The 26,627-nt window shown below is 41.4% G+C and overlaps 2 protein-coding genes across 3 annotated transcripts; both read right to left on the reverse strand.

Annotated features, from left to right (window-relative positions):
* Window positions 1-344: 344 nt before the first annotated feature.
* On the reverse strand, window positions 345-12,943 carry epm2a (EPM2A glucan phosphatase, laforin). The gene is made up of 4 exons (XM_030046544.1): window positions 12,556-12,943; window positions 11,503-11,677; window positions 3,546-3,790; window positions 345-845 (listed from the first exon to the last, which is right to left on the reverse strand). Exons 1-4 carry the CDS (start codon window positions 12,800-12,802, stop codon window positions 562-564), a joined length of 951 nt encoding a protein of 316 aa, XP_029902404.1. The 5' UTR covers window positions 12,803-12,943; the 3' UTR covers window positions 345-561.
* A 5,891-nt stretch (window positions 12,944-18,834) lies between these two features.
* On the reverse strand, window positions 18,835-23,388 carry LOC115356345 (F-box only protein 30-like). Of its 2 annotated transcripts, XM_030047463.1 has the most exons (3): window positions 23,232-23,388; window positions 20,639-22,758; window positions 20,041-20,235 (listed from the first exon to the last, which is right to left on the reverse strand). In XM_030047463.1, exons 2-3 carry the CDS (start codon window positions 22,691-22,693, stop codon window positions 20,041-20,043), a joined length of 2,250 nt encoding a protein of 749 aa, XP_029903323.1. In that variant the 5' UTR covers window positions 22,694-22,758; window positions 23,232-23,388. The 2 variants fall into 2 exon arrangements, with proteins under 2 accessions (XP_029903324.1, XP_029903323.1); XM_030047464.1 differs by lacking the exon at window positions 23,232-23,388 and having other exon boundaries at window positions 18,835-20,235; window positions 20,639-22,693.
* Between the last annotated feature and the right edge of the window lie 3,239 nt (window positions 23,389-26,627).

Consider the following 26,627-nt stretch of genomic DNA (forward strand, 5'->3'; position numbering starts at 1 on the left):
CACCCTTTAAATCAGCAAAACATCAGCTGCAACTAGCCTTCTCAAAATGTCAGCTCTGTCCATTGATTAATACAAACAAGGCTGAAACAAAAGGTCTTTCCAACAACCCCTGCGGACATTTACAGAGATCTACTGCTTGTGTCCTCAACTGGCCTCGAGTGTGCAATTCGCAAATGTATATGCTAAATGGCAGACAGTGTCTCGCAACGTTAAAAGCAAACACATCACAGCAGGATTAATTGCTTGTGGAATCTATGCTGGCAGCCGGCAGAACTCTCCCCGGATACCTGGGGATCGACAAGGTTATGACAGCCACTCAGCTAAAACGGGTCATTTGCATTAGATCGAAGTGCAAAGAAGTTTATTTTCTCTCAAGAAGTTATTTCACCTTTTGGCACCTTCCATATAGATCATGCTGACTATACAGATGCTTTTTTTTTCTCACACATTTCAACTTCAAACCATTTTTAGTTTTACTCTATCTTTCCAACAGTTTCCAGTCAAGTTCCCAGGAGTGACAATTCTACATCAATTTTTTACGGCAGCACGGAGACTTGGTGCTCATATTTCTGGGAAAGAGACAGATGATCGCAACTGTCCAAACTTCTGGATGAAGTCTGCCTTGGCTTGCACTAAAGCTTCCTCATCTATGTACACTGCCGGCCTCCTGGATGTGACAAAGTACTGCACCTTCCTGAGACTCCAGCCGAGCACATACATGAGCAGGCCGCACACGGCCGCGGTCGACCGGCCGACTCCGGCGTTACAGTGAACGTAGACGGTGTGCCCGTTCTCCAGGAGGCCGTGCAGCAGGAAGACAGCCTGGGGAAGCATCCTGACCCGCCCTGCAGAGGGAGACACACAGCGAAAACACGCTTTGAGAGCATTTTCACACCTAGTTTGTTTGGTTCGATTCATTCAAACCCCAGAGCGTTCCCTCCTTTAGTCTGGTTTCTTTTGGTTGGTTGAGGATGATGCCATTCGAACTCTGGTGTGCACAAAACAAACATGGAAAGACCCCCCGAAAATGTGGGTTTAGGTTCTTTCCCAAGTGGGCTGAAGTGGAGTTTTGTTTGTGGAGAAAACTGCACTGTTTGTGGCATGGAGGAACTGGATTAAGTTAAAATTTTCAAAAACTGATAGGAAAAGAGCTTCTTTGCCAGCTCAGTCTAGTTAAGAATTTCAGTTTAGTTGTTTGCTGTAACTTTTTATATTTTCATTTTTTGGTTACACATAGCTTAGCCACCACAGCTGCAAAACACCTGACAGGCAAGGCTCACTGCCCGTGAAGTCTGACTGACAGCCCCAAGCATGGCTCCTGATGAACACGTCTACTAGAATTTTTAATAACTTTCCTGACTTTCCCTTCCTTTAACACAATAAACCATTCATACAATAACAATTTGCAGATAAAAAGTGTAATAGCCAGTGGCACAATGTAATAAATTTCCCATTATTGCAATAAAAATGTCCTCCCATTAATGTAAAACCTTTTCTCCCTGTCAGTGTAGTAATATTCAGAGTGCACAGTTATTCACCTGCTTCACTTCGTAATTAATTTCATTAAGCAAATCTGTGAATGGATAACAGTCCAAGTAGTGAAACTGTTAGGCTGCTGTTATAACTGAAAATTTTAACTTTCCAATCACTGTGATAAAACCCAATCATGTGATAAATATTTTGTTGATGGGAGAAAAGCCATTAAGTCAATTTCAGTTGTCTATTTTTGCATTAGTGGGACATGTATCACATTAACAGGATTATTACACTCGTAAGAGCAAAACGTCATGCTAAAGGTTTATTACATTAATGAGATGTTAACATCAATCGATGTAATGCACGTCTTAATACTCGCCTCCCAACACAACTGCACTCCAGTTCCATTATCTGTCTTGCAGTTAACAGTTTCACATCACCTCTTGTTTATGCTCTCTGCAGTCTGCAGTGGGTATGACCGGGTGAGCGGTGATGGTACTCGATGGGGTAGTGTGAGGGTGTGTGGATGATCCTTGCAACAACTGTCATAAAACACTACCACTGCAGGACTCAATAGGTAACCCAAGTCCACATGCCTCAGACTCTGCTGGCCACAGCCTTAAAATTTTAGTGATGGGTATTCTGCCTCGAGTTGAGAAAGGCTCAGTGCAGGCTGTTTCTGCGCTCTGTGTGTGCCTTCTATTTTTTTTTCATGTCACAAAAATACCACCACATATTTTGATAGTCCAAGTATGAGGTGGACACCAGCCAACATGTTTCAAATTCTACTAGCAGTGCCTTTAAGAAATAAATGATGGGAATAACATTGTGTTTTACAGCAAGTTGGAAAATTGCTCAGTGTAGGTTTGTGCTGTGAGAGCGCTTTCCAGTTTTTAATGTAACAAAATCGCTACTGCTTATTTTGGTAATCCAAATGGGCATCTTAAATATTACCATTATAAAGTGTTTGGTTCAATATACAAAAACTTCCAAGCTGTGAAAAGTGGTCTGTCTGAAGGGTTTTGTTGATGTTTGATCGATCTGGCTAAACACCATTTTACCTCTGAGCTTGGCCCCAAGTCCTAGCCCGAGCTTGGAGGGCCATTATTTCACTTCATAACTGTCCAAACACAAGTGAAGTTGGATTAAGAGGGAACCACTGCTCCTGCTCCCATTGCCTGTGCAATCCGGTGATCTTTTAAAGGCTGGTGTAAATACAACGAAATAGGGTCCGCACGCCGTAGCTCCCTTCCCCAGATTTATTTCAAGCACCTGTAGTGGATCTTTTAAAGGCTCCCATCTGGGAGTGGCTGTTGCACCTAAAATGGTGTTCACGCTACAAGTGACCTGGTTGATTGGTTACTCTGTCTGACAATTATGGGCTGTGTGAGAGTCTAAATTGTATAAACGATCCCTGCAGCAACAAAGATTTGAAAAAAGCAAAGCGTAGTTTCTGCTGCTTTAGTATTGCCTTTGATAACGTGACGTTTTAACGAGTTAATGTAGCTAGCTGGCAAAATTACTTTACAGCTTACCATCACCTCAGCCAAAATATCGCTTTTCCAAGCATTATTTTCAAGACATTTATTCCTGCTTTGAATGGCTATAATCAACCTCTTGCCACTTTGGTAACTGCAAGGCGTTAACATTTTTCCTGAAATTAAATCACACTGATAGGGAAACAAGGATGCAAGCACAGGGACTGATTTTTAATTGAGGATGGCTGCAAAAAGTTCAGCTGTGGTGAACTGTTAGAAGCTGACAAACTTCTTAATCCTCCCCACGCCAGGATTTGAGGTAAACGCTGATTTGAGGTCACAGTATTTATTCATTCACAGGTTCTGTCAAGGCTTCATTCCTATGGTTGTATAGCTCTAGAGACTCTGTTGATGTGAAAGCATTCATCCAATCAGATTTTTTTTTCTGCTCTGCTGAAGTGTCCATGAGCTAGATACTAAATTCTTTCCAGCTCCATGTTCTGTATCTGAACCTCTGCTCTGACTTTTCTATGAGTGAAATGAATTTTCCAAATCAATTTTCACATTTTTCTTCAAATTCACCATCCTCACCCTCAGTGCTCATATCAGGCGTGGGTATCCACACGTACACCAGGCCACAGTCTTTGTACAAATGCATCATGGTCTCAGGCGTCATGGCTTCCCCAGTGTTGCGCCTGCAGCCGTGGGAGTTGTTCACTACATCCCACTCGGTCTGGAAGTTCATCACGGCGGTAACACCCAACTCGTGCTTCAGCTTGAGAGTCACATGTTCCACCTGGCGAGGGCAGCTACCCAGCCACACTCGTGGCAGCACCCTGAGGATAACAAACAGGGATGGACTGTTTATTTATTCACTGACATCAGAGTTCTCATTATATGCTGCACATGCTGCTGCTACTATCATCCACACAAGGAGGTGCACACAGCAACTGACTGGCCAGCAGATGTCCTGCAGAGAGAGACTACAAACACAATTGTCAAAGCAATGCTTCTTGTTCTCAAGATAATAATGCTAATTAAAATAAACATTTATACAGCACTTTTTTCTAAATAGAGTGTACAAAGTGCTTTACCGACAGTCTAAGAAACAAAACAAACAAACAATAACAGCAACAACACTCGGTTAAAGATAAGAAAACAATTATATAAAGGCTTGCCTATGAGACCATGTCTTACAAGTGATTTAAAAGAAGAAATTGACATTGCTAGTTTAATTTTCTCAAGCAGGCTGTTCAAAAAGTGAGAACTCTAATGGCAACTGCCCAATCACAATTTGTTTTCAATGCTTTGTTTTGTTTTAGACTGAAGGAGTGGCCAAGATGCTCTGCTGAAAGTACTCAGGCTGCACTTTGGCTCATTAAAAAGGTTGTAAGATGTATGCAGGCACCAGAGCGGCTTTAAAAGTGATCAGGAGAATCTTGAAATCAGTTCTGTGAGAGTCAGGTAACTACTGTAAGGAAGCAATGACTGGAGCAACGTGGTCGCTATATCTGGCACCTGTTAGAGCCCTGGCAACTACATTTTGTATGAGCTGAATGCATGAGGGATTTTTGATTGAAGCACAAGTTGAGTGTTGCAGGAGTCTGAGAGAAAATGGCATAGATTGGCTTCTCTGACTCAGAAGAAGATAGGTTTGATTGTGAATATACATCTCAGATAAAAGAAGCAGGACTATATGACTCTCTTCATCTGCTCATCAAAATTGGCCACTGGCTTCATGCTTTAAGACCGGAAAAAAGATAGAGGGCTATTTTATTATGGACAGTGGAGCTAGGGGAACCAAAGAGAATAATTTCTGATTTCCAGTCACTGAGTTATGAGAGATTTTGAGCCACCCAACTTGTAATACCCGCAAGGCATTGCACAGAGGTTATTGAGGTCATTCAGGTTGGTAGGTTTGAGGGACAGATATATCTGAGAAGTGTCTGAGAACTGTCAGTGTAGCAGTGAAATGAGATGTAACATTTCTTGATACTGTCACCATGTAGAAGCATGTATAAGGGAAATAAGAGGAGGCCTAAAACCGAACCTTGTGGAACCCCTCAGGTACAATTAGATGAGGATGATGGTGAGTTACTTTGTGGTGACAGAGAAAGTTTTACTGCTGACGTAATAGCTAAATTGGTTAGGTGGTGTATCTGTAACACCAACCCAATGCCTCTGATGGTCTATGCGGTTCAGAAAGACAGTAGCTCAGTTAAGACAATTTTCCCTACATCTTTTTAGACAGGAATGGTAGTTTGGGCTTGTAAATAGCCTTGCAGCTGTTGAGGACTGTTGAATCTAGACTGGGGTTCTTCAGAAGGGCTGGATTATTGTTTGGATTAAAGTGGAAGGAAAGAAGCCAGTGGTCAGTGAACTCTTAATAATTCTGAGAAAACAAGGGCTAAGAATGTCAAAAGAATCCTTACAAAATGTAGCTGGAGGAATGTCGATGAGAATAGCGGATTTCATAAGAGAACCAGCCTCTTCAAGAAATGGTATGGTGATATGAGCAAAGCTGGCCAATTCAACAGAGATTTAAGGATAAGCAGATAAATCCCGGCAGGGGCTGAGACAGCCTTACATTCTCAACTATCTGGGTGAAAAAAAAAATGAAGGAATGTTTCAAACTTAGCTGGGGACTAAACTAAAGAAAAAGTAGGAGGCAAGTTATTGACAAAGGTGATGACATGAAACAGTTACCTGGGATCACGATTACTCTCTACTTGAAAAAAAAAATGAGAGAGGAATCATGCTCAAGCTTCCTTGAAGATTTTCCAATAATAATTTCTTATTTTATTTATCTGGTTTGTGGAGTCAGGATGGACAATAGTAATTAGCAGTATTACCACAGCTGGAGATGAATTAATAAACCACAACTGAGAAAACTGGCCAGCTAAGGACAAATGTCTGGGTAGTCAAGTGCACTTAGGTTTTATCATACTAGCTAACTCAAACAGCTCACACTGGACATCATTTTTGACCCGCCTGTCTATTTTTTTCATTAAAATGCTGCACTGGTGTTACAATCTCTGATGTCAAATAACTGGTCCTAGGATGGTATTCTCACTAGGGTCGGCACGATATTACTGGTGATGATGGCACATGAGCTGCAACACATTCTTCGCTGTGGGTTCAGCATCATTTCAAAAGCTTCTTGCCATTAGAAGAGAAAGTGGGGGATATCGGGATGCTCCTGAAATCCCCCATTATGTCTTCTTTTAACCGGCATCTTGTAATTTCACATGCAACCTTCAAAATTTCATATTGGACTGGAGAGTTGGCTGGCTTTCCATTTGCAGTGATGCAGGACTCAATAGCACTGAGTCACACAGGAACAGAACGGGCCTATAGAGCGCTGGCAGAGAGAGTGAGAGAAGGAGCTATGGTATGAAGAAATGTGGTGTGAGGAATTAGAGGTGTAGCAGTGTCCTATACCAGACAAGATGTAAAGAAACTGTCACTGACGGAAAGAGGAAAGAGATAAAGAGAGATGGGAGAACAGAGGCTACTTGCCAGTGTAGTGGGTCGGAGCACAGAAGTTCAAGTGATTCCCGAGAAAAAAGGATAAGATATTTTTGGACGGTATCTTTCAGACAGACCACAGGCAAGCTGAGCAGTTCACTAATCCAAAAGGCACGGAGAGGCAGCCTTTGTTAATTACGCCCCAAAACTCTGGAACAGTCTGCCTGGGGATCTTAGGGGCTCCAAGTCTGTGGACATTTTCAAACACAATCTTGAGAAACATCTTTTTCATCATTGCTCTCTCCTTTTTTTGTGTGTGTTCTTTTTTCTGATAGTTGTTTTATCTTATTTTGTCTTATCATGTGTTATCTTGTTTTATCTTGTCTTATGTTTTTTAATTCAATTTAATTTTATTATTTTATTGCATATGCTTTGTTTTTATTGTTTTATTGTAAATGCTATGATTATCTGCTCTTGGTTAAGCACTTTGTGTTGCATTTTATGCATGACTTGTGCTTTGTAAATTGAGTTTAATATTATTCTATTTGTCATTATTGTTATTGTTATTATAATCAAGTCCTTTTTGAGAGGAAAGGAGAAGAGAATATTGTCAGAAGAGCAAACAGCCTTAAACTCTCTCTCTCTCTCTCTCTCACTCTCTCTCTCTCTCTCCCTCTCCCTCCTTCCCAAAAGTGATATTTTATTGACCTCTCGTCCCTCTCATTTTCTGCCTGGTCACTCTGGTCTGAAGCAGACTCCATTTAGAGCTCATTAGCATGCATAATCTCAGCTGCCAGAGGAGGTGACACATAAAAGAAAGGACACTGTTACTCTGTGATGTCCAAGAGTGGCACAGCAGAGACCTCTCTGGCCTTGTTGGTGACTGCCTGCTGACAGGTGACCTGCAATTTTTACTAATGAACCCGATGCAAAAATAATTTGAAAAAGAATCTCATTCCATTTGGTAATGTCTGACTATTAATTATTGGATGGCTGGCTGGATGGATGTAATTATGGGCATATTTAATAATGCTTGTGATTGTATTTGATGCGAATATTAACATTTGACTGGTCTGTGTTTGTCTTTTATAATGTACAAGCTTTACTGCTGTTCTTGATCTCAATGTTATTGCTTGACAAAATAAAGGAAAGAAAAGCATTCTTGTAGATTATTCAAATGGACTTTGCTGCCACTAGTGACATACAAGACAGAGGAGCTCTGCTCTCACAGAGGACAGCAGTAAGAAAACTGCACCTAAGACAAAAAAAAAGTACAGTTTCCTGTTATTGAAATAAGTAACATCTGCACACTTAGCTGGATTTCATCCAAGCCAACCAACCCAACACCAACCCTGATATGAGTGGCCTACCTCATAAAGTTTTGTTTGACTACTATTACAGCCACTTATACTAGTACTACTACTAATAATACCATATCCCTTAAGATCCCTTATCCCTGTTGCAATTTCCTGAACAAAAAATTAAAAAATAACTTAAAACACACTAGAGAAAAAAAAAAGAGACAAAAACAGGCACACAAAAAAGAATAAAACTTGTTCTACATTAAGACTGTGTAGTTATTGGCTGCAAAGAACCCAAAGTAGAAGTGAACCCCTTGTGAACAGGCATGACTTGATCAACCGGAGTGATCATCGTCTTAATGCTCTAAACTGCAGTATACTGATAAAAAGAAATTATAAAAAAGTTAGCACAATCAATTTTGAAGCTAACAAAATAAGTATTTGTTGAAGGATGTACAATTTTAACATCTCTGAATGGAGTTCTTGGGTTATGGGTGTTCTCAGAGAAAACGTTAGGGAAGTAGCTGTGGCTTCTCTTAAAGCTTCAGTGTATTTATTCAGGCATTAGTTGCCTCATATGGAGGTGAAGAACTTGTAGTTTTTCCTTCAGCCTTCCTATATCCCTTTTCAAATTGCAGCAATCATAATTTAAGCAGGGATTATTGCTTGTTTAGACCTAGACTTAAGAGGAGCAAAGATGCTATAAGTTGACAGTAAGAGTTTTTTAAATTAGTATGTAGTGTTACACAATTTCATTTTGAGAGAATTGTGGTATGGGAACTGACAACTTCATAAATACAAAAGAAAAGGCTGCAGATTGAAGGTTTTTGGGATGCATCTAGTTGCCTGATGCTTTTGGGAGAGTGGAGCTACCCGCAGAACAGAATGAAGAATAATATATTCATGGTCTGAGACAAATTCCTCCATATAAAAAGAGGAGACAGACAGCCCCAACCCAGGGTGTGCCCCTGGTTAGAAGTGAAACCTTGAACATGCTGAATGAAGCTAAAAGAGCATGGCAGGTCTTTGACAGTTTGCTAATCCTGCCTGAGAACTACAACCAAACACTCTAATCTATCAAAGTGAAACAGATTAAGAGGAACCAAAGATATATAGTGTAGTATATAGTGTAAGTTCTAGAAACTGATATTATTTTCATCTTTGTTTTCATTGTTATTATCATGAAAGTAGGGCTGTAACAAATAAAACAAAGCAACAAAGATACAAGCCGCCTCTAAATTGAAAAACAAGCATCTAAACCGACCACGGTACCTGATTGTGTAAAGATAATAAAATGAAAACCTTGTTACAAAGGTGGTCACTGTGTCCTTGGGGTCTCCTCTAGCGTGGATTTAAGCATGACGCACAAGTCACCTGCAAAGTGAGCTGAAGTCTTTCTAAATCAAATAATGAGGCACACATTGCAGAGGTGAGTGTGTATGATACTTGGGGCTACACTGATACAAGGTCCTGGAGACTAATTTAAAAAGCTATTAATAGGTGAGATACAAGGGCACAGTGCCTCCTACTGAACACAGGTCCTTGACATAAGCCTTGTAAGGTCTTTGGACACAAATTAAAACCTGATGTCACCAGCCAAGCCCGCTCATTCTTATGCAAGGTTTGTGCTCATTGCCTCATGGGGGCCCAGTCTCATTTCTTCTGTGTCTGGTAGAGCAGACACTGGTATACAGAGTACTTGCCTTTAACAAGGAAGGCATATGTGGGGAGGTTAAGTGTGTGTGTGTGAGTGTGTGTGTGAGTGTGTATGTGTGCATCTATTTGGCATCATCAAAATTATGCTGTCCACACTGGCCCATCATTTGTGAAGCCACAGATTCAGTAACATTATTACCGGTTGAACTCCATTTCAGCTGCAGCACAGTCACTGCTTTTAATGTAACCATTCAATCTGGAGGCAGTAAACGTCTTAATTTAGCCAAACCTGTCATTGAGATGTTATGAGACTGAGCCAAATGGCTATCTCCCTAAAAGGCTTGTGAAGAGAGAAGAGGTTCCAAAAAAAAAAAAGAAAAAAAGAAAAGAGAATGGAGATGAGAGCTCTGCCATATACACACAGTTTCTATCACTCATCTCTGCAAGATCTTCCTACCTCTCTTACACAAATCAATTTAGGGTCTTTAAAAGTTTCTCGTCCTTCTGCAGGATTCATCACAAGCTAATAACAATGAGCTAGTGCTGCATGAAGTATCCGATAGATAAAAATGAATTCTGGGAAGATAATGCAATACAACCCTGAGTGGTTTAATTTTTTTTTTAAAAGGACCCTTAAAGGTTTGCCCATTTCAGTGAAGGGATAATTGATTCAGAGGAGCCACATTCACACATCAATACCAAATGAATGGGAAAGGGCAAGGTTATAAAAACAAAAAGCTAAGAGTAGACATGAGAGGGTGACTGAGGCTTTGTCTACTCCACAACAGAGCATGAGAGGAGTTTGAAACTCAGTAGCATTCATCAGGAAAGAGCAGGGAACTGTGAGTATAACTTTATCTGTGTTCTGTCCCTCACTCAGAGACATGCAACGAAAAAACACTGAAAAGACACTGAAGATATTTTCTGTTATAAACCAATCAAGCTAAAGAGGAATTCAAATTTGCACATAAAATATAAAAGAATAAAAGAGATTCGATGAAAAGACTGGTTCGCTTTGAAAGCTATAAGGAAAGTTTGAGAATAGAAGCTGATCCGTTCCTCAGTGTTGTTAAAGAAGCCATCAGACTTTAGCATGGAAATGCACTGGCCCCAGGAGACCTCATTAACTTTATAGTGTTATTAAATTAAGCGCTCACATCAGATTTCACATCACAAATGCACACATACGATAACTTCCAACAAAGCATCTCATTCCATTAGTGTGGAGGGGTATGATGCATCTCTATTAGTAAAACTCACTGCAGGTTGCATAGATGAGTGCTTAAACAGTTTGCACATTGTTGCAGCAATTTCTTGTTAGAGACTAGAGAAGTGAGGTGAAGGCAGATTGTGCGAATATGCAAATGACTGAAATTCACAAGGGGAGGATTGAGGGAACCGCAGTAGTCATGCAGCAGGAATCACTTGAACAGAAAAAGGTGAACTCTTGGCGAAACTGTGCAGTGAACACCTTCAGCATGCAGACATCCAGCAAAACAAGCCAGAAACAGCCCTGTCACTTAAGCAGCTTTTTCCATAGATCCGACTTGAACACTTCCAGGGTCTGAACAGCCACTCTCCACTTCTCCACTGCGAGATGAAAGAGGAAGGGGGAGGGAGAGAGAGACAGCTGCTACAACTGCTAAACAAGTAGTGTGTTTCCTAGAGCTAGACCCTTCAGGATCAGTAATAATAGTAAATATTTCGAGGACTGAAGTAAGTTTTCTCTCTCTATAGTGATACTATATTGATCCCTCAAAAAGAAAATCTCTCTCTCTCACCTCTCCTTGTCAGGGTTTGCTGCAAAACAACAAACCTGGAGCAGGTAGGGATTCATTGTCTTGCTCAAGGACACTTCTGCAGTGTGGATGCCTGCTGTCACAAGGGCTTGAATATCTTGCGGTTGAACAACTGCCTCTCCATACTAACTAAGCCATCCAAGCTTCCCATCTTGAATTCAACTTCCAAGTGCCTCCATGGAAACCTTCAACTTCATCTCTACTGTCTCCACCATCTTTTAAATCATTTAAGTGACGCTGAAGCTGTTTCATTTTATTCACAATGCTCAGATATTTATGACATGCACATGAATAATCATGCCGAGGGGGCTTTTCTTGTATTACCTGGAGAAGTGCATGGCTTTTTGACCAGCCACACCAAAGTAAAAGTTGGTGGTGTGTTTCATCTCATCTGTGTGGCCCGTCTCCTCTATCCAGTGACCGATCGGGTGGCAATGCACTCCATCCACCACGTTCTTCTCATCATACACACAACACCTGTCATGGTGGGGACCATTGCCTGGTAGCAAAGAAAACAGCCTATAGTGACCAAAATGCCCAGTGTGGGACAGTAAGGATAAAATGGCATCTTTAAAAAAAATCCTTCCAAGACAAATGCATGTGCTATAACTGCATAATATTTTTGTAGGATTAAAGAATATATTTACACATAATGTACATACTTTTTATCAACTAAAATTAATGCACAGGTAGGACTGATGCACATATTTACACATGATGCACATACTTTTTTGCAACTAAAACTAATGCACAAGTAGGATTAATGCACATATTTATACATAGTGCAGATTTTTTCCACAAATTTCTTATGCACATATTTTTTGTATTTCTTATTCATTTCTGTTTCTGATTATTTCACTTATGCTTGTGATATATTCTTCTCTTGAGAATTCCAGGCACTGCAGCTGACCCAGTCTCCCCTGGGGGATCAATAAAGTTTCTCTGATTCTTACTCTAACCAAAAAATAGTATAGGCTACAAAGCTTCCTCAATGGCACAACATATTATAATTTGCTAAATGACAAAGCAGCTGAAACCTTAAATAGAAAAAGGCCTGCATAACATGGGTTTCTGTGATATGGTGCCAAATTACAAAAATACAGAAATACTTTATGGTGGGTCCTGCTCATATATTTGTTAATATCTGGATACACTGGATTGCAGCCATGTAAAAATACTGCAGCGGCCACTCGGCATGTAAATTATAACGTGTCTTTACCGCCACCGCGTGGTTGTAAGCATGTATAGCAAAGAGATTAACCAAAGATGGCGGAGGACCTGTCATTATTATAGAGGGAGACAGAATTAAATACGTGACGAGACAGACACCAGTGGTCGTGCACACAACTCATGCTCAAGATCACAATATCGATCTACCTTCCCAGATGTAAGAGCCTTTGACTTTTTTGATGAACTTGAACCACAGGCTCTCTTTGTACGGCTCCGCGAGCTGCACCGCGCCGGTCCACAGACAGGGCTCGTGCTGGGACAGGACTTTGTGTGAGGCTGTCAGTGGGACCGCCCGGTTCGGCTCCCAGTGTCCCATTTCCGGACGGGAGCCCAAAACAAACACCTCAACATCCGAGCACTCCGGAGTGAGAATGACACCGAATCTGAATAACATTATCGCAGCGGAGAGAGCAGCACAGTGTTTCAAAAAAAGACTCACATGGCGTGATTATGCGGGGCTTGTTGGGTTATTCCAACCCGCTGCTCCTCATTTTATTTTGACACGTGTCCGGAAGTTGGTGTCGCCCCAAAATAAACACCGAGCCCCTCTGCTTTTGGTTGGTCCGTTCTGGAGCAAAGATCAGGTAGACAGAAGAGCTTTCGTCTGCACCTATTTTTAGCACCACTCGCATTGAACCCGGATTATAATCTGCTCTGAATAATAATTATAAACCGCAAACTGTCAGTGGCGGGGTGCAAGTTTATGGTGCAAATAATTTGACAGTGGGAATAGACACTACGCATATGTGCACTGCCTTTATGTGCAAGAAGAAAATCAGCCCCTTTTTCAGTTATGGCAATAATTTTATCAGTTTGATTCCCTTGTCATTATTATGATGGCCCTCTAAATCATACATATTAATTGAATGAAGAAAAAGTATCAGAAAAGAAAGTATGTGCAGATTCCTATCTCTGGACTCTAAGGGTTTCATTTGTCCTTTATTTATTCACAAGGGTCTGATTGAAAAACGATATATCTTTTAGGTAATTTAGGTATTACCTCTTCTTTCAAGGCACTGGTAACTACAAGACTTTGGCTGACAAATTACAAAAGCTCCAAATAACCAAATTCTAAAGACACTGCTGAATCCAGCATTTTAACTTTTTAAATTGAAGCAAGCACACAAATGGCCTTTATAAATTAAACCTTTTCTGATTGATTTTCCTCCAGTCCCTGTTCGCTGTAGCCCACATAGATTTTAAGCTAAAAGGCTGAAGGTTTTTGGTGTAAATTAGAGGCACAGATACACAGATCTACAGATTTACCGATACAAATCACTCTGCATGTGCTTGTAGGTGGAGATTCACAAACATATTTCCATTGAAAAAATATGATGTTAACATACATCATGATATACAAGTGGTAAATTAGAGGCACAGATACAGATTTACAGATACAAATCACTGCATTTATTTGTGCATTATGTAGCATGAGTTATGTAACTTGACATTTGTTTGTGAATAATGGGACTTTTTTGTTTTTTATTCCCAGTCCTCTCCCACTAATCCTGAAAGCTCATCTCCATGAAAACTTGATTATGGATTCTTGATTGCTCTGCTGCAGCTCTTAAACTGCTTCTTTTAAGATTAAGATAGAAAAAAAAAATCCCTCTGCAAAAAAATTCACATTTTCATCATGCAAACAAGCCCTTGCATAGCAGACAAAAGTGGTGTCGGGTCAAATGTGTCAATGGATTCTCATTCAGCTCTTTGCATGCTCTTATCGTGGTGTTAATGTATTCCTCGAAGCCTCCTTGTGATGGAGTGATCTAATCCAGTAAAACGGCTGTGAGGCCTCTCTCTCCAAAAATGAACTGCAGGGGAATTTAGTTATTACTGAGTGTGTAGCACCTGAGGTCGCTGATCTCTATCACCAGCTCAGGAGGCACTCCATTTCTCCTGTGTATGCTCAAAAACAGCGATAATTATTTGTGAGTGCGATTGTTGCCAGTGACATCTTCCTTTGTTAAATCTCAGTTTTGCTACACAGGCATTATGAGTTACCAAACCCCAATATCTAGAATTATCCATACTATTAAAATATTCACTTTACTGTGTCTGTGTACACTTTTAGTTATGTTGCACAAAGCTACTATTTGCTGATTTTTGTTAAAAAAAAAAAAAAAAATGTAGACCTCACATCAGCATGTTTTAGCTGCTTGCTGGGAATTTAAAACAAAATGACACTTGTTGACAGCTTAGTGTAGCTAGTGTACTGTAGTAGTGAATTGTGGACCTTAATTCTGTAGAAATTAAAAACGGTCGATTCGTGAGAATGTCCTATAAGTGTAAGAATAACAAGAAAAGGCTCTGACCTGTGGTTTTAATTCTCTCCATATATCCAGCAATCTCAATTCTTTCATAAAATAATTAATGATCATTCTACACCCATTATGTGTCTGGTCTATTCCTGTTGATCTATCTATCCTGGGGTTCAATGCACAATTAAAATCTCCTGCTGATATATACTGTCCTGTAAGTGATGACAGAGTAAGGAACAGATCTACACAGAAGTTATGATCATCTGTGTTAGAGCCGTATAAGTTCATTAAGTTTATTTTCTGATAGCAAAGAACCTTGAATTATTAAATCTTCCCATTCTGTCTTTAATTACATTTTTCACTTCGAAAGGGATTCGAAGATTTATGTATAAACAGATGAGCATGCAAGATACTTTGACTGGGCAGCTACCAGCAACATAAGTAGGCTATTGTTGTTTTGTTTGTTGTTTTTTTTCTCTAAATGGTCAACATAAAAAACATTTGCCCTTACCTGCAAGCTATATACCTCCCCATACCATCATGTAATATCTACATTTTCATTTATTTATTTTTATTTTTTTTTTTTTCTTTATTTATTGAGATGTTTATTCATTTTTAAAAATGAAGGGTCAGCAGGGTCGGCTCTCGCTCCAGCACGCTGTCTGGTCTTTTGAGGGGGATGTTGACACTGAATGGAGTGTCGTCGCTGCTCTTCGTGCCATCTGCAAAGCTCACAGAGGGTTTCAGGTGGTTCATGACCTCTGTGGCGATGAAACTTCAGGCAAAGATGGCAACCTGGGCGTCCTCCATCAGCACCTCTCTGCTCAGCCCGACATGTGGCAGAGCCGCACTGAGCTCGGTTTTCAGAGGCCAGCAGAGCTCCTGGCTCAGATTGACCTGCAAGAGATTCACAAGCAGCATGTGTGAGCCATTTTACAAAGCCTGACTTTATCCTCTTATGCTGTTCCTGTGCTCATTTTAAGTGAACACACATTCTCGTGAATTTTTTTTTATTGAAACCCAAATGAAATCAAAGCCTACCTCTGGCACGGGCTCAGTGAGGCGCTGCAGTCTTTGGAGGAAGACTGTTTTTTTTGGTGGATTTGTTGTACCAGCTCAGTTTCGAAGGCCCTGGTTTTGATGTTCTGCGGGCAGCACAGGGTCTCATCCCGGCCTTTAAAAAGCTCCACGAGGATGGCTCGGATGGTGGACTGCTGCACTTCAGCTGCAGAGTCATCAGACAGCTGCTGCAGAGGAGACTGGAGTGATGGGAGAAGACAAGAGTAGAGGTGTCTCTGGTCTCCACTCAGTCCTGCAGCTCCATTCCTCAGAGGCTGACCTTCAGCACTCAGAGAAAGGTGTGCTGGGGAACTGGTTCTTGAAGGCGAAGAATTTCCCCTCTACTCACACTACATCCCCATTTGAGAAAGTAGCATTATAGTGGAGGGGCATTCCTAATACAAGCAAACCTGTGGGACCTGCAAGATCCTCTGCTATGAGAGAGTAAAAAATCACAGTCAAAAATGTCTGTGCTGCTTTTCAGCTATCTAAAGAGGAACTAAAGCACAAAATCTCTGTGAAGCCTGACCTTGAATAGTGAATAGAAGGATAATATCAACAAAGACCAGGCACCCTACTTTTCACCGTTAGAGGTCAGAACCACAGACCCTTGGATTGGGGTTTAGCTCCTCTTTAAATTAACAGCAGTAAAATAGTAAAGTCATCACAATGTGAAATTTATGCAATCTGATGAGAAATTTAATGTCAGTGCTCTCTAACTTCCAGTCATCCAAACATGAATCTGGATGGAATTGTGGGATGGATTCAGAGCAACCAATGGCAGACAACTTCTTCCTTTTGATTACCTTGACTGGGGGCGGGGCCTCCTGCCGGGTCGTTCTGCCTAACTGGCTGATCCATAGTCAGAAACTTGTGTTATGTTAGTAATATTTTTCCAACATATTAAAAGGGAATATGATTTAATCTCCAGTTATGAGATCAGTTGTTTGAGGTGTTGACTGGAGTCAGCAGGTAGTGAGCAGAGGATGAAGGAGACACCTGACCTCCTGCCTCTCCTCTGTCACCTGGACTCAGTCAAAGTCATCATTTTACATTTCAAAGTTGTATTTCACTTTATCTTTCAACTTTAAATGCTGTTTGACTCCCCGTGAAGAAGAGAGCTTCAGTGTGAAATGCTGAGGACTGTAGTGTGCACTGCACTGACGGACAGGCCTTTCTGAAGAGGAGCCTTCAACAGTGCAGGTTGTTAAATTCTGGTGTCAATTTGAAGTTACATCATTAAGACTCTTAAGACTCTTTATCAGACACATGTTGCTTGTGTGCACACAAGCGGGCAGTTTTCCTAACAATTTGGTGAAGCAAGATGTTTTGTCTCTGACATTGGGCTTGACCACTGCAACTGTACATCTGAGGTCTTGTAAACCCAGGAGCGTTTGGCATTTTAGTGCATGACACACACACACAAATCAGATCTTTATGTATTTACCGTGCGTGTCCAGAAGGAAGGACTGAGCCTGCAGAGTTCCGTGCGTCCACACCTGGCATTAAAATGCGTCTCCACAAGCATGTCGCCTCCGGATCTCACTTTCAGATAAACGTGTATCATTTACATTTGCAAGTTGTTTTTTTAGTAGACACACACACACACACAGAAATGTATTGTAATATGCAGTTAAACAATCAGTTACACTGTACAAGGAAGTTCTTACTTTGCTAATCCTCCTTCCATACAAAAAAAAGTAAAAATAAAATGCACTTAACTAGCTCTCTCCAGCTTCACTTTAATTCCCTGTTAATTACTTGATTTATTTTATTTTTATTTCATTGATATACTGAATTATTCAAATGTGCAGGTGGGCGGGGACTCTTTCACTGTCATGACTGTCATGTGTCACAACTTACAGAGATTAAAAAAAGAAAACTAAGCCCAGAGGATGGTTAGACATGCGCACATCACACTGTCGACTGTAATATTTGTTGTATTTCTATACTAAACCACTAACTGCTAACTAAATTGTGTCAAGGGTTAGAAAAAACATATTTAATTGTGCTGAGGCGCAACATTTAAGAAAGGCTGCCACCTCCAAATTTTATATGGAAGAGAAACCCTGCATATTGTCAAAACATATTTTATTATATTTTATTGTTTTTAAGGGAGCTCATGTCTTCTTCAGGGGAGCTGGGCTCCTCCTAGCTCCCTTGTAGTTCCCATCCTGCAGGTAGACAGTTTGTGTTTTTACTCATTAAGCAGCTGCTTTTCAGCTGACCTGCACTTCAGTTTGCATTTGGCCCATCAGCTGACAGTTCAGCAGCATTGAACTGTTTTCTATTGGAGAAGTGACAGTGTGGCCGGTGTCGGGGTGCTGTGCTGGACCTGAGCTTAAGACAGAGGAGGTCAGATTAGAAGGCAGTCCTTCCGTCCTGGGACACACGTCTGTTTACACTTCAAATGCGATGTGGACAAAAGCGCTCCAGGCCTCCTCTGAATATGGCCTGGGTGATTGGGTCTCAAGATGCAACACATTGCTGCTGTTTACACCTGTACTTAGAGGTGTTAGTGTGTGATTGGATCACTCAGGATGGATGTTAATGTCAGGTGTAAACAGGGTCGATGTGATGGCTCATTCTAAAAATAATGTTAAACTTTTATGAATCTTATTACATGGAGTATGTGCACTTTGGCCATTTTCAAGCCATTTGATGAAATATTTGCTTTATGTAATGTTAATACCTTATTCCATTATTTTGTGAAATAATCGTCTATTAAACTTAGGCTTCCTCCAGACAATTATTTATAATCTCAATAGATATTTTTGACCAGAAAAAATCCAAAACAAGATGAATGTTTTTAGGATGGTTAAACTTCTGTCACTGTTTAACCTTGAAAGCTTTTTAAAATATTGCTTTCACAGTGGAGTCAGTTTTACAATTTCTGAATTGGTCATTATGCTTGGCTGCCTTCACTGTCACCACTAATAGGACAACTGCCATTATGAAGGCATGTTGCAGGTGAGCAGCAAATGATACTTGGACTTCAAAGTTCTTTTTTCTGGTACATCTTTTTTTTGATGATGATGCTTTATAAGCATTTTACAAAGCTGGCAGAACAGGTTGTATACCTAGTTAAATAAGAGTAAGGCATAAAAGGCTGTAAAGACTTTATTAAATGGTAGCAAATCACATGCACTATTGGGATATCTCCACGTGACATCGCTTCTGTTATGACTTGTTTGTTGACATTCATGTCCTGTCCACCCAGACAACTTGTCAAGAGTCCAGTTTCCACTGGGATGACACTCTCTGTGGGGATTACAAAGACTAGATGACCATTTGGGTAAAATATGTAACTGATTAAAGTAGGAGGGATTCACAAATTTCATTTAAAGTGCTAGCATAACTCTTGTTATGAAAAAATGGTGCAATATGGCAAATAATTTGCTTATCCCATGGCTACAACTGAAAGGCAAGACAGTGAGAACATTTCCACCTTTCTTCACTTTCTCAGAACAGTATCTCACAGAGAATAATATAAATCTGCTATTGTGCATGTGTCTTCAAGAAAATATATTTTGCCAGAATAGGGCATATTTGCAGCACAAATCCATGCAAAGATAAATGTTAAACTGCATTTTCGTTCCTCTTATGAACCACCCACAAGCACAAAGACCTCCACTGTAGCATGTTAAGTGTTATTTCATTAAGGCTCTCCTCTCACATCTCTGCTATAATGGTCATTTTATACTTCTATGTCAAAATGGGGCCATATCTACACCGTCTGTTGTGGCTGTGGACTGTCCCACAGAGGCCGCTGCTGTAATTTACGCACACTTCTCCCCAAATGTAAATTTATGTGGGGCAACACAAGACTGCAGGATCAGTAAATAGTCCTCCACACCTTCTATGTGTTGCTGTTAATGTCCGCTTAAGAGTGAAGATATATACCAGCTTGAACTGAGATGTTGCCATCCCAAAATTTTACAAACTGCAAGATGTCACTAAATTCAAAGTGAAAAATATCCCATATCATCACAACTCTTTGGAGCCCACCAATTCGTCCAAAAGTGCAAAATAAATAAAATAAATCTTGACACTGTCAAGATTTAATTTTCTCTCTGGTGTTTCAGTGAACAGCTCAATGTATGTACAGACTTTCCAATGCAGAACTACAATTCCTCAGGCCACTATGGCATAGCTATGGTAATACTTCAACGCAGAAGTGTAATTTGACCTTAGCACAGGAGTGTTTTTTTTTTTTTTTTTTGCAAAACAGAAAACAAATCCAACTTTTAAAACTTATATTAAATTACACAGTGACTGTGGGGCAGCTACAGGAAGTTAGGCAGCTGTAAGGTCAGGTGTTGATATGACGAAGGACACGACGGAGGGAGTGTCCATCCCGTGCAGTGCACATGGCAGGAAGAGGCACAGGCTCCGTCTTGCGCTCCACTGTGTTGAAGTGGCACTTCTTCAGATGGTCCGACATGCTGGGGAGGTCCGTGAAACCCCACGTCATCACTGGGTTGAAGGCAGTGCTGAATCTCCACACCTACGACGACAGGTAAAGACAAAGAAGCTGGAGGGTGGTTGCAGCATGTTGCAAATTTGTAGGTTTAAGGATTAGCTGCAGTATTACCAATCTAAGCCCTATGCAGATGCATACACTTGTTATTACTGTCCACTTAAAATACATTTATCCTATGTATTTGACTTCATGTATTACTTTAAATCTATTTGTGACACAGTATTTCCATTCATCACTAATATCTGTAAACTGGTTGTGTAATCTGTCATTCTTCAAATGGGGATCATTTTTGTTAATAGTGCTGTAGACGTGTGTTACCATTTGGAATCTCTTTTGCTAGCACTTTCACTGCTTTGATAGGTATTTTCTACTTAAAGTACTTTTTCAAGCAAAAATAAGTAGTTTGACAAAGCTCTTTTCTACTTACTCTGTTTTTGACCTGCCATGAGACAGTGCCATGTACAGTGGGGTACTGCTTTCGCTCCCACTGCAGCTCCACAATACCTCTGGTCTGGAGGAAGCTGGCACACACCTCCCTCATAGTCCGTGACACCATGGACAGCTGGCACAGGCTGAAGCTGTCCAAGAACCCAGCTATGTGCCACAATATTTCAATGGGAAGCTCACTAAACTGGTCAGACTGGGAGACACTTGGAAGTTTTGCCCCTGGGCATAGTTGGACGCCAAAGGACCTGAGATGCCTGTCATGAACCACTTTGGCCCCCTGAGTGGAAGGGTAGAATCTCCTCTGGGAGAATGTGCAGCCATAGTAGGCCAGAGGGCAGCGGTGCTCCATCCAGCCATTAAGGCCAGCGTGAATATCACCATGTACATTTGTGAAGTGCGAGGAAAATTGGTCCCGCCGGAACGACTGGCCACACACGAATGGGAACATGTGCTGGTAGCGGGGGTTAGGTGGGAGGTAGCGATTGTGCGGGACCTCCTCCACCTCCAGAGCTTCCAGGACAAGGCCGAGGCGGAGTGTGCGGAAAGGGCTGGGGTAGGAAAGCTGGGGGGCAGCATGGTCACAGGCAGATGCAGAAGCCATGTCACCCACTCTAGTGTTAGTTACCAAGATGGCTGCTGGGAAAGTGAAAGTCTGTGTGCCAAAGTCAACATGGTAGCCATCTATGTAGACCGTGTCTGAGATCCTCCTACACTCTCTGGACTCCTCTAAGCAGAAAAGCAGGGCGGCTGTGATCAGATCAATCTCTCCCAGACCCATGGGGTCATCCTCCTGCTCTAGGTCTGAAGTATCCACTGCCTTGTCCTCCATTTTCGGTCGCAATCTATAGAGGGACCGCTCAGGAAGCAGACCCCTCCTCCCAGTAGGTAGTGAAAACTGGCCTGGGCCTCTAAGCAACTGGTGGCTGTTAAACTTCCTATCTAGCCCACGGTTTTCTAAAAGGACTAGCCCCCTGTCTTCCATCACCACATGACCAGCCCTCTGTGCAATACCTTGGCTGACATGCAATGGTGGTGTCATCAGAGAGGCCAGTGGCTTCTGAGAGACATCAGCATTCATGTCATCCTGCCTCTTAAAAGAACACTCTGCCTCCAGAGGAACCCCGACAGTCCCTGACACTGGTCCATTTGTTGTGTCTAAAATCTGCAAATCTGGTCTCTTTTGAGCTCCGTTTCCACTTAAACAGCCATAACAAACACTTGGCTCATCCATCTCTCTTACATCAAAACCCTGAGCACCCACAGGTGTTTTGGCCTCCAGTCCATTGTGAAGCTCCGCATTCCTGCTGCTGCCCTCTTTGTTTGTACACTCAGCTGGGCTGGCACCGCTGAAGATGTCTAAGGCAGCAGCTAAGCTTCTTGCTGTTTCAGCCGTGGCCTCATAGAGTTTACTGAAATGCTCCTCATTCAAACCATTAATTCCGTTGGCAATTTTCTCCTTTGCTGAGCCGGGTGGGGGTGGTTGTGGCTGAGCTGAGGATGACAACTGTGGAGGTGACTCAGAAGTGGAGGCCAGGAGAGAGGCTGCAGGCAAAGCTGAGCCTGTGGAACCACCCTCCTCCCTCTCAGCGACAACTGCCTCTCTCTCTTTGGTAGGTGCCATGGCAACTACCTTGAGAGACTCAAGCAATGTACGCTGGTCCTGAAGGGCGAGCGCCATGTCCAGCTGCTCCACCTCCTCCATCCCCCGACTCAGGCTCTCATAGGAAGTGTAGTCCAGACAGCTAACAGGCCATCGGTTCCACTCCATTGTACAGCATACCACCCCAGCTGGACACACCTCAAGGTGAGCAGACATCCTGTTTCGCACAAGGGAGACAGGGCAGCCATAGCCACTGTTCAGGCAGGGAACCCTCTCCAGTGGGCACAGAAGGCGGTGCTCAGCGGCTTTACAAAAATGAAATACAGCCCCACACACCAGAGGACAGGAGATGAGATCACAAGAAATGCCTGGTTGAGGTCTTGTCATGCATCTCTGATTCACACAGGACACACAGTGGACATGGTGCTCCTCCATCTTCAGAGAAATCAGGCTGGTGAACTTGTCAGTGTATCAGTGGCAGTGGAATAGACTCCACTACCCTGCCAAACAAGAAGAAAAATAAATGTTAATTCAGAACATTTTCTAAATAAATAAAGTCTAATAAACATGGACTTAAAATTTGTATGTGCCAACAAGGCAAAGATAGGTACCCAAACTAACAAGATCATCACAAGGAATATACTAAGCTAATGTTTAGATAACGTTAGACGTGCCAACTGTTGAATTATGCTGAGCACAACAACCTGGCAAAGGCACTGACGACATCAGCAGCTTCTGTCACTAGATATCTAGTAACGCTACCTACAACCTTCTAGCTAACTATCTTGTTTCAAACTGTTGTTTTTGCTCGCAACTCAACTTGCTTTAGCTACAGATAGCGAGCTAGCTTACACTGGCCCGGCTAACGCTGGCTAACAACAGTTAGCCAACTCGGAAGTTCGACCCTGTTTTCAACAAGCGCGTTAACTGTTAAACAAGCTAACATTAAGTCAGCAGGAGAACGGCATCTTACCTTATCGTTGCGTGAGCAAGTAAACGTATGGTATCCCGAGTTTGCTTTAATCGCTATATCGGAAATACAACTAGCTGTGGAGACAAACTCCTAACGGCAGCTAACGCCAGATACATCCCAGGTCCGTGTCTGCTCCCTCCGGTGACGTCATGCTCGGTTCAGATTCTCATCCCACAGACGAAACATGACGCTGCCTTCAGGTACACCGCGGAAGCTCCGATTTCTCAACATCAAAGTAAATACGCGTTCAAGTCGCGCATTCGAGTACTTCTGGTGAGGGGAAACACACACACACACACACACACACACACACACACACACACACACACACACACACACCAAAAAAGGACATCGTCATGAAGCTAGTTTTTGGTGGCTGATGATTTGTTTTAGGAAACATAAAAAACGAAGTAAGACAAAAAAGCTCATCAGGCATGCAGTTGTGTTTCAAGTAAAGTGAAGGCAAACATTAGGCATACATTCCGTTTTTGCCATTATTTGTTGACATTGTCTCCCACGGTCTCAATCTCCAAAACGTCATTATTAGCAACTCGGGTTTCAGAGATTAGCCTAAACTTTCCAGTCGTGGTTCATTTAGTGTATGTTTAATCCGTTATCTCAGCACATGAAGGAGGTAGAGGGTCTGACAAAGTGTTGGGCTGTTGTCACGGTAACGGAGGATTTCAAAGCAATTAAGAAATATTGTTTGTTAGGTAGATTTAAAAATCCTAATAGTGGACATCAAGCAAAATAAGTGGTGAAATAGGAGACAGATTGGAAAGTATGATGCCTGTCATATAGAGAGCCTGCACATAATAAACCATTGGGAGCCTTTACTGACTTCACAGCAGGGGCCAAAATGCTCCCTCATCACCAGTGTGCTTGTGCTGGAGCAGTTGTCCTTCAAAGGCCATGGTGCTGCTGCCTCCAAATTTAGGCTACAATAGCTTGCATGTGCCTGTTGTATAACCTGAGCTCAACCTGCAGAGACCAGCGTTAATCAGGAGAGGACACTGTTGCACAACGTTTGCTTACTGCAGCACTTTCTGGGAAGTTGTTGTGTATAAATCCAGCATGCTCAACAAGTATGGATGGTTTACAAGACAGAAAAATATCCCCATTTTAAATTAAGTGATGTTTTGTACACCTTTAGGAAATTGTTGTTGGATTTGATTCATCAGTGTGTCACTTTATTCCTGTAGGATGTCTACTTGAGCTTATCCATTAAAAAAAAAAAAAAAAAAAAAAAAAACTTACAGGAAGACTATGTGGTTTCAAAGGGGAAGGTTGTTATGATTTGGGAAAGAATGATGAATGCCACTCAATTCTTAAAAAAATAAATAAATAAATAAATAAATAGAAATGTCTTTGGAATCTCTTTTATCCCATCATAACCCAAAATATACACACATTTCACTTCATTGTTTTTTGTCTTTGTGTTCATTTGACATCAAAATATTAAATTCAAGACAGATATTTGAGAGTGTCACATTAATTCAATGGGTTATTAGTCTTGGGATGAACCTGAGAGTTTTAATCCTTGCTCAGCCTCTTCCTTAACATTAGTAAGCAAAGTGGTGTGCCCTGCTGTTTGAAATTGCATAATCTTCCTTTAACCTGGAGGCTCACTGAGAGTAAAAATCTCTTCTCCAAGAGTGTCCTGGCCCAGACAGGTGACAGCTCAGATAACAAGGACATATAACAAGTTACAAGAAAAATAGGAGGTAAATTACAGAAGCATAGAATATAAAAAATAATCAGCACAAGAAATTGATATCATAGATCATAGACAGGCATTATGAATCAGTCAAAACATCTTCAGCCAGATATGCCCACCGCTGAATCATTAGGGATTATCCTTTGAGTCCAAGGTCACGGTCAGCTGTGCAGTAGCACCCCTGGGGAGGGAAGCGGCTCGAGGACGGCTCATATGGGCGGTGGACAGCAACAAGAGAATCGAAACTGAGTCATCCAATTGAAGATCAGCCTTGGACTGTAGAAAGTATCCTTGTGATTATGATTCATTAACCAGACATGTGTCATATTTCCTGCCACTGAGAACTGGCACTTCCCTACAGTTATAAATTATTCATAACTACAACAGTAACAAAAACATAATTATATTATAACCCTGCTATTATCTTTGGGGCCAATTTGACCCCATTCAACGTTAACACCTCTAAATACATAGTTTTTTGCTTCATATTTCATGACTTTTCCTAATTTAATTGGGACAAGTAGGTAAACATAGAATTAACATGATGATATTTATCAGTGTCCTACATACATTTTGTACTCATCAGTGTTTCTCTGCAATCAGTTTGACCCCAGGCTGTATAGACCCCAACTGTATAAAACATATAATAAATATCAACATTTTACACACATTTACTTTAGTTGTTTTGGATGACACTGAGGAATCATAACATGCCATTTATAAAGAGTTGGTGGAGGTTATGTTTTATTTACAGGGCTATTTCGGTAGTTAACAAGACACATAAAGTACCTGATACAATATAAGGGGTCACAATTTGTAAATCTGAAGGTAACAGAAGGGGTAATAAAGGTAAAATAGTACATTGCACTTGTAGCATGAATGCGACACTTTCTTGAGTAACTTTCTGCCACATTTGCCCCAGTGCCCCACCTTGTGTATAGACAAGGTCTTGAGTGCATTCTTTGGTGATGTGGAACCGCTGGGACTTTAAGGCTTCCCACAGTTGCATTGAATTGACTCTGAATACACTGCTGTCAGGAAGGGATGCACTTGACTGGCAGTGAAGTTCAGATATCCACTGGCATTCAAATATTGCCCTGTTTTTATCTTTGTGCCACCAAAGGACAGCCCACATCAGTGCTACCAGTCCTGAAGCAAGCTCTCAGGCATCAGGATTCATCAGACCAGGTAATAATGAATCCCTTGCAATGTTTCCATTCTGTAGACCGACGGCCATTTGCATCAACATATGATGAAGAATACACTTAAAGTCTTAAAGTACCACTGTTGTACTAGATTGGCCGGTGACTAAATTTAACCATTTTAATGTTTTGTCTTCCCCATTCTCTCACACTCACAATCCATTTGTCAGGCTTCTCCATGCAGGCTCCCTCCTTACCCATTTTATTTATTATTTACCTACATTTATAGAAGTGCATTTACCAGGTGGAAAAAAACTGATTATGGCCTTCACCTGTATTCTTATTGTTAATCTACATATTGGAAAGCCCACATGTTTTTCACTCTCTTGTGCAACCAGTGGATGAATGCAATAATGTCACGCACACTTTTTTAGTTTGCATTATTAGTACTGTGATTCATGTAAGGTATATATGTCCATAAAGTGCCAGGCAGCTGTGAAAAGATTTTTTGGTCTTACCTAGCACAAATTTTCAACA

Source organism: Myripristis murdjan, chromosome 24 (genome assembly GCF_902150065.1).
Source record: "Myripristis murdjan chromosome 24, fMyrMur1.1, whole genome shotgun sequence".
NCBI classification, from domain to species: domain Eukaryota; kingdom Metazoa; phylum Chordata; class Actinopteri; order Holocentriformes; family Holocentridae; genus Myripristis; species Myripristis murdjan.

Bases quoted from the DNA above. Each gene is read 5' to 3' on its own strand.
- LOC115356345 (XM_030047464.1), bottom strand. From the start codon at position 22,693: ATGGAGGAGCACCATGTCCACTGTGTGTCCTGTGTGAATCAGAGATGC. The intron at 20,236-20,638 runs GTAAGTAGAAAA...CTGTCGTCGTAG, and splicing joins CATGGCAGGTCAAAAACAGA to GTGTGGAGATTCAGCACTGC.
- epm2a (XM_030046544.1), bottom strand. From the start codon at position 12,802: ATGTTATTCAGATTCGGTGTCATTCTCACTCCGGAGTGCTCGGATGTT. The intron at 3,791-11,502 runs GTAATACAAGAA...TGTTATCCTCAG, and splicing joins AAAGCCATGCACTTCTCCAG to GGTGCTGCCACGAGTGTGGC. The intron at 846-3,545 runs GTGAGGATGGTG...CTCCCTCTGCAG, and splicing joins GCCTGATATGAGCACTGAGG to GGCGGGTCAGGATGCTTCCC.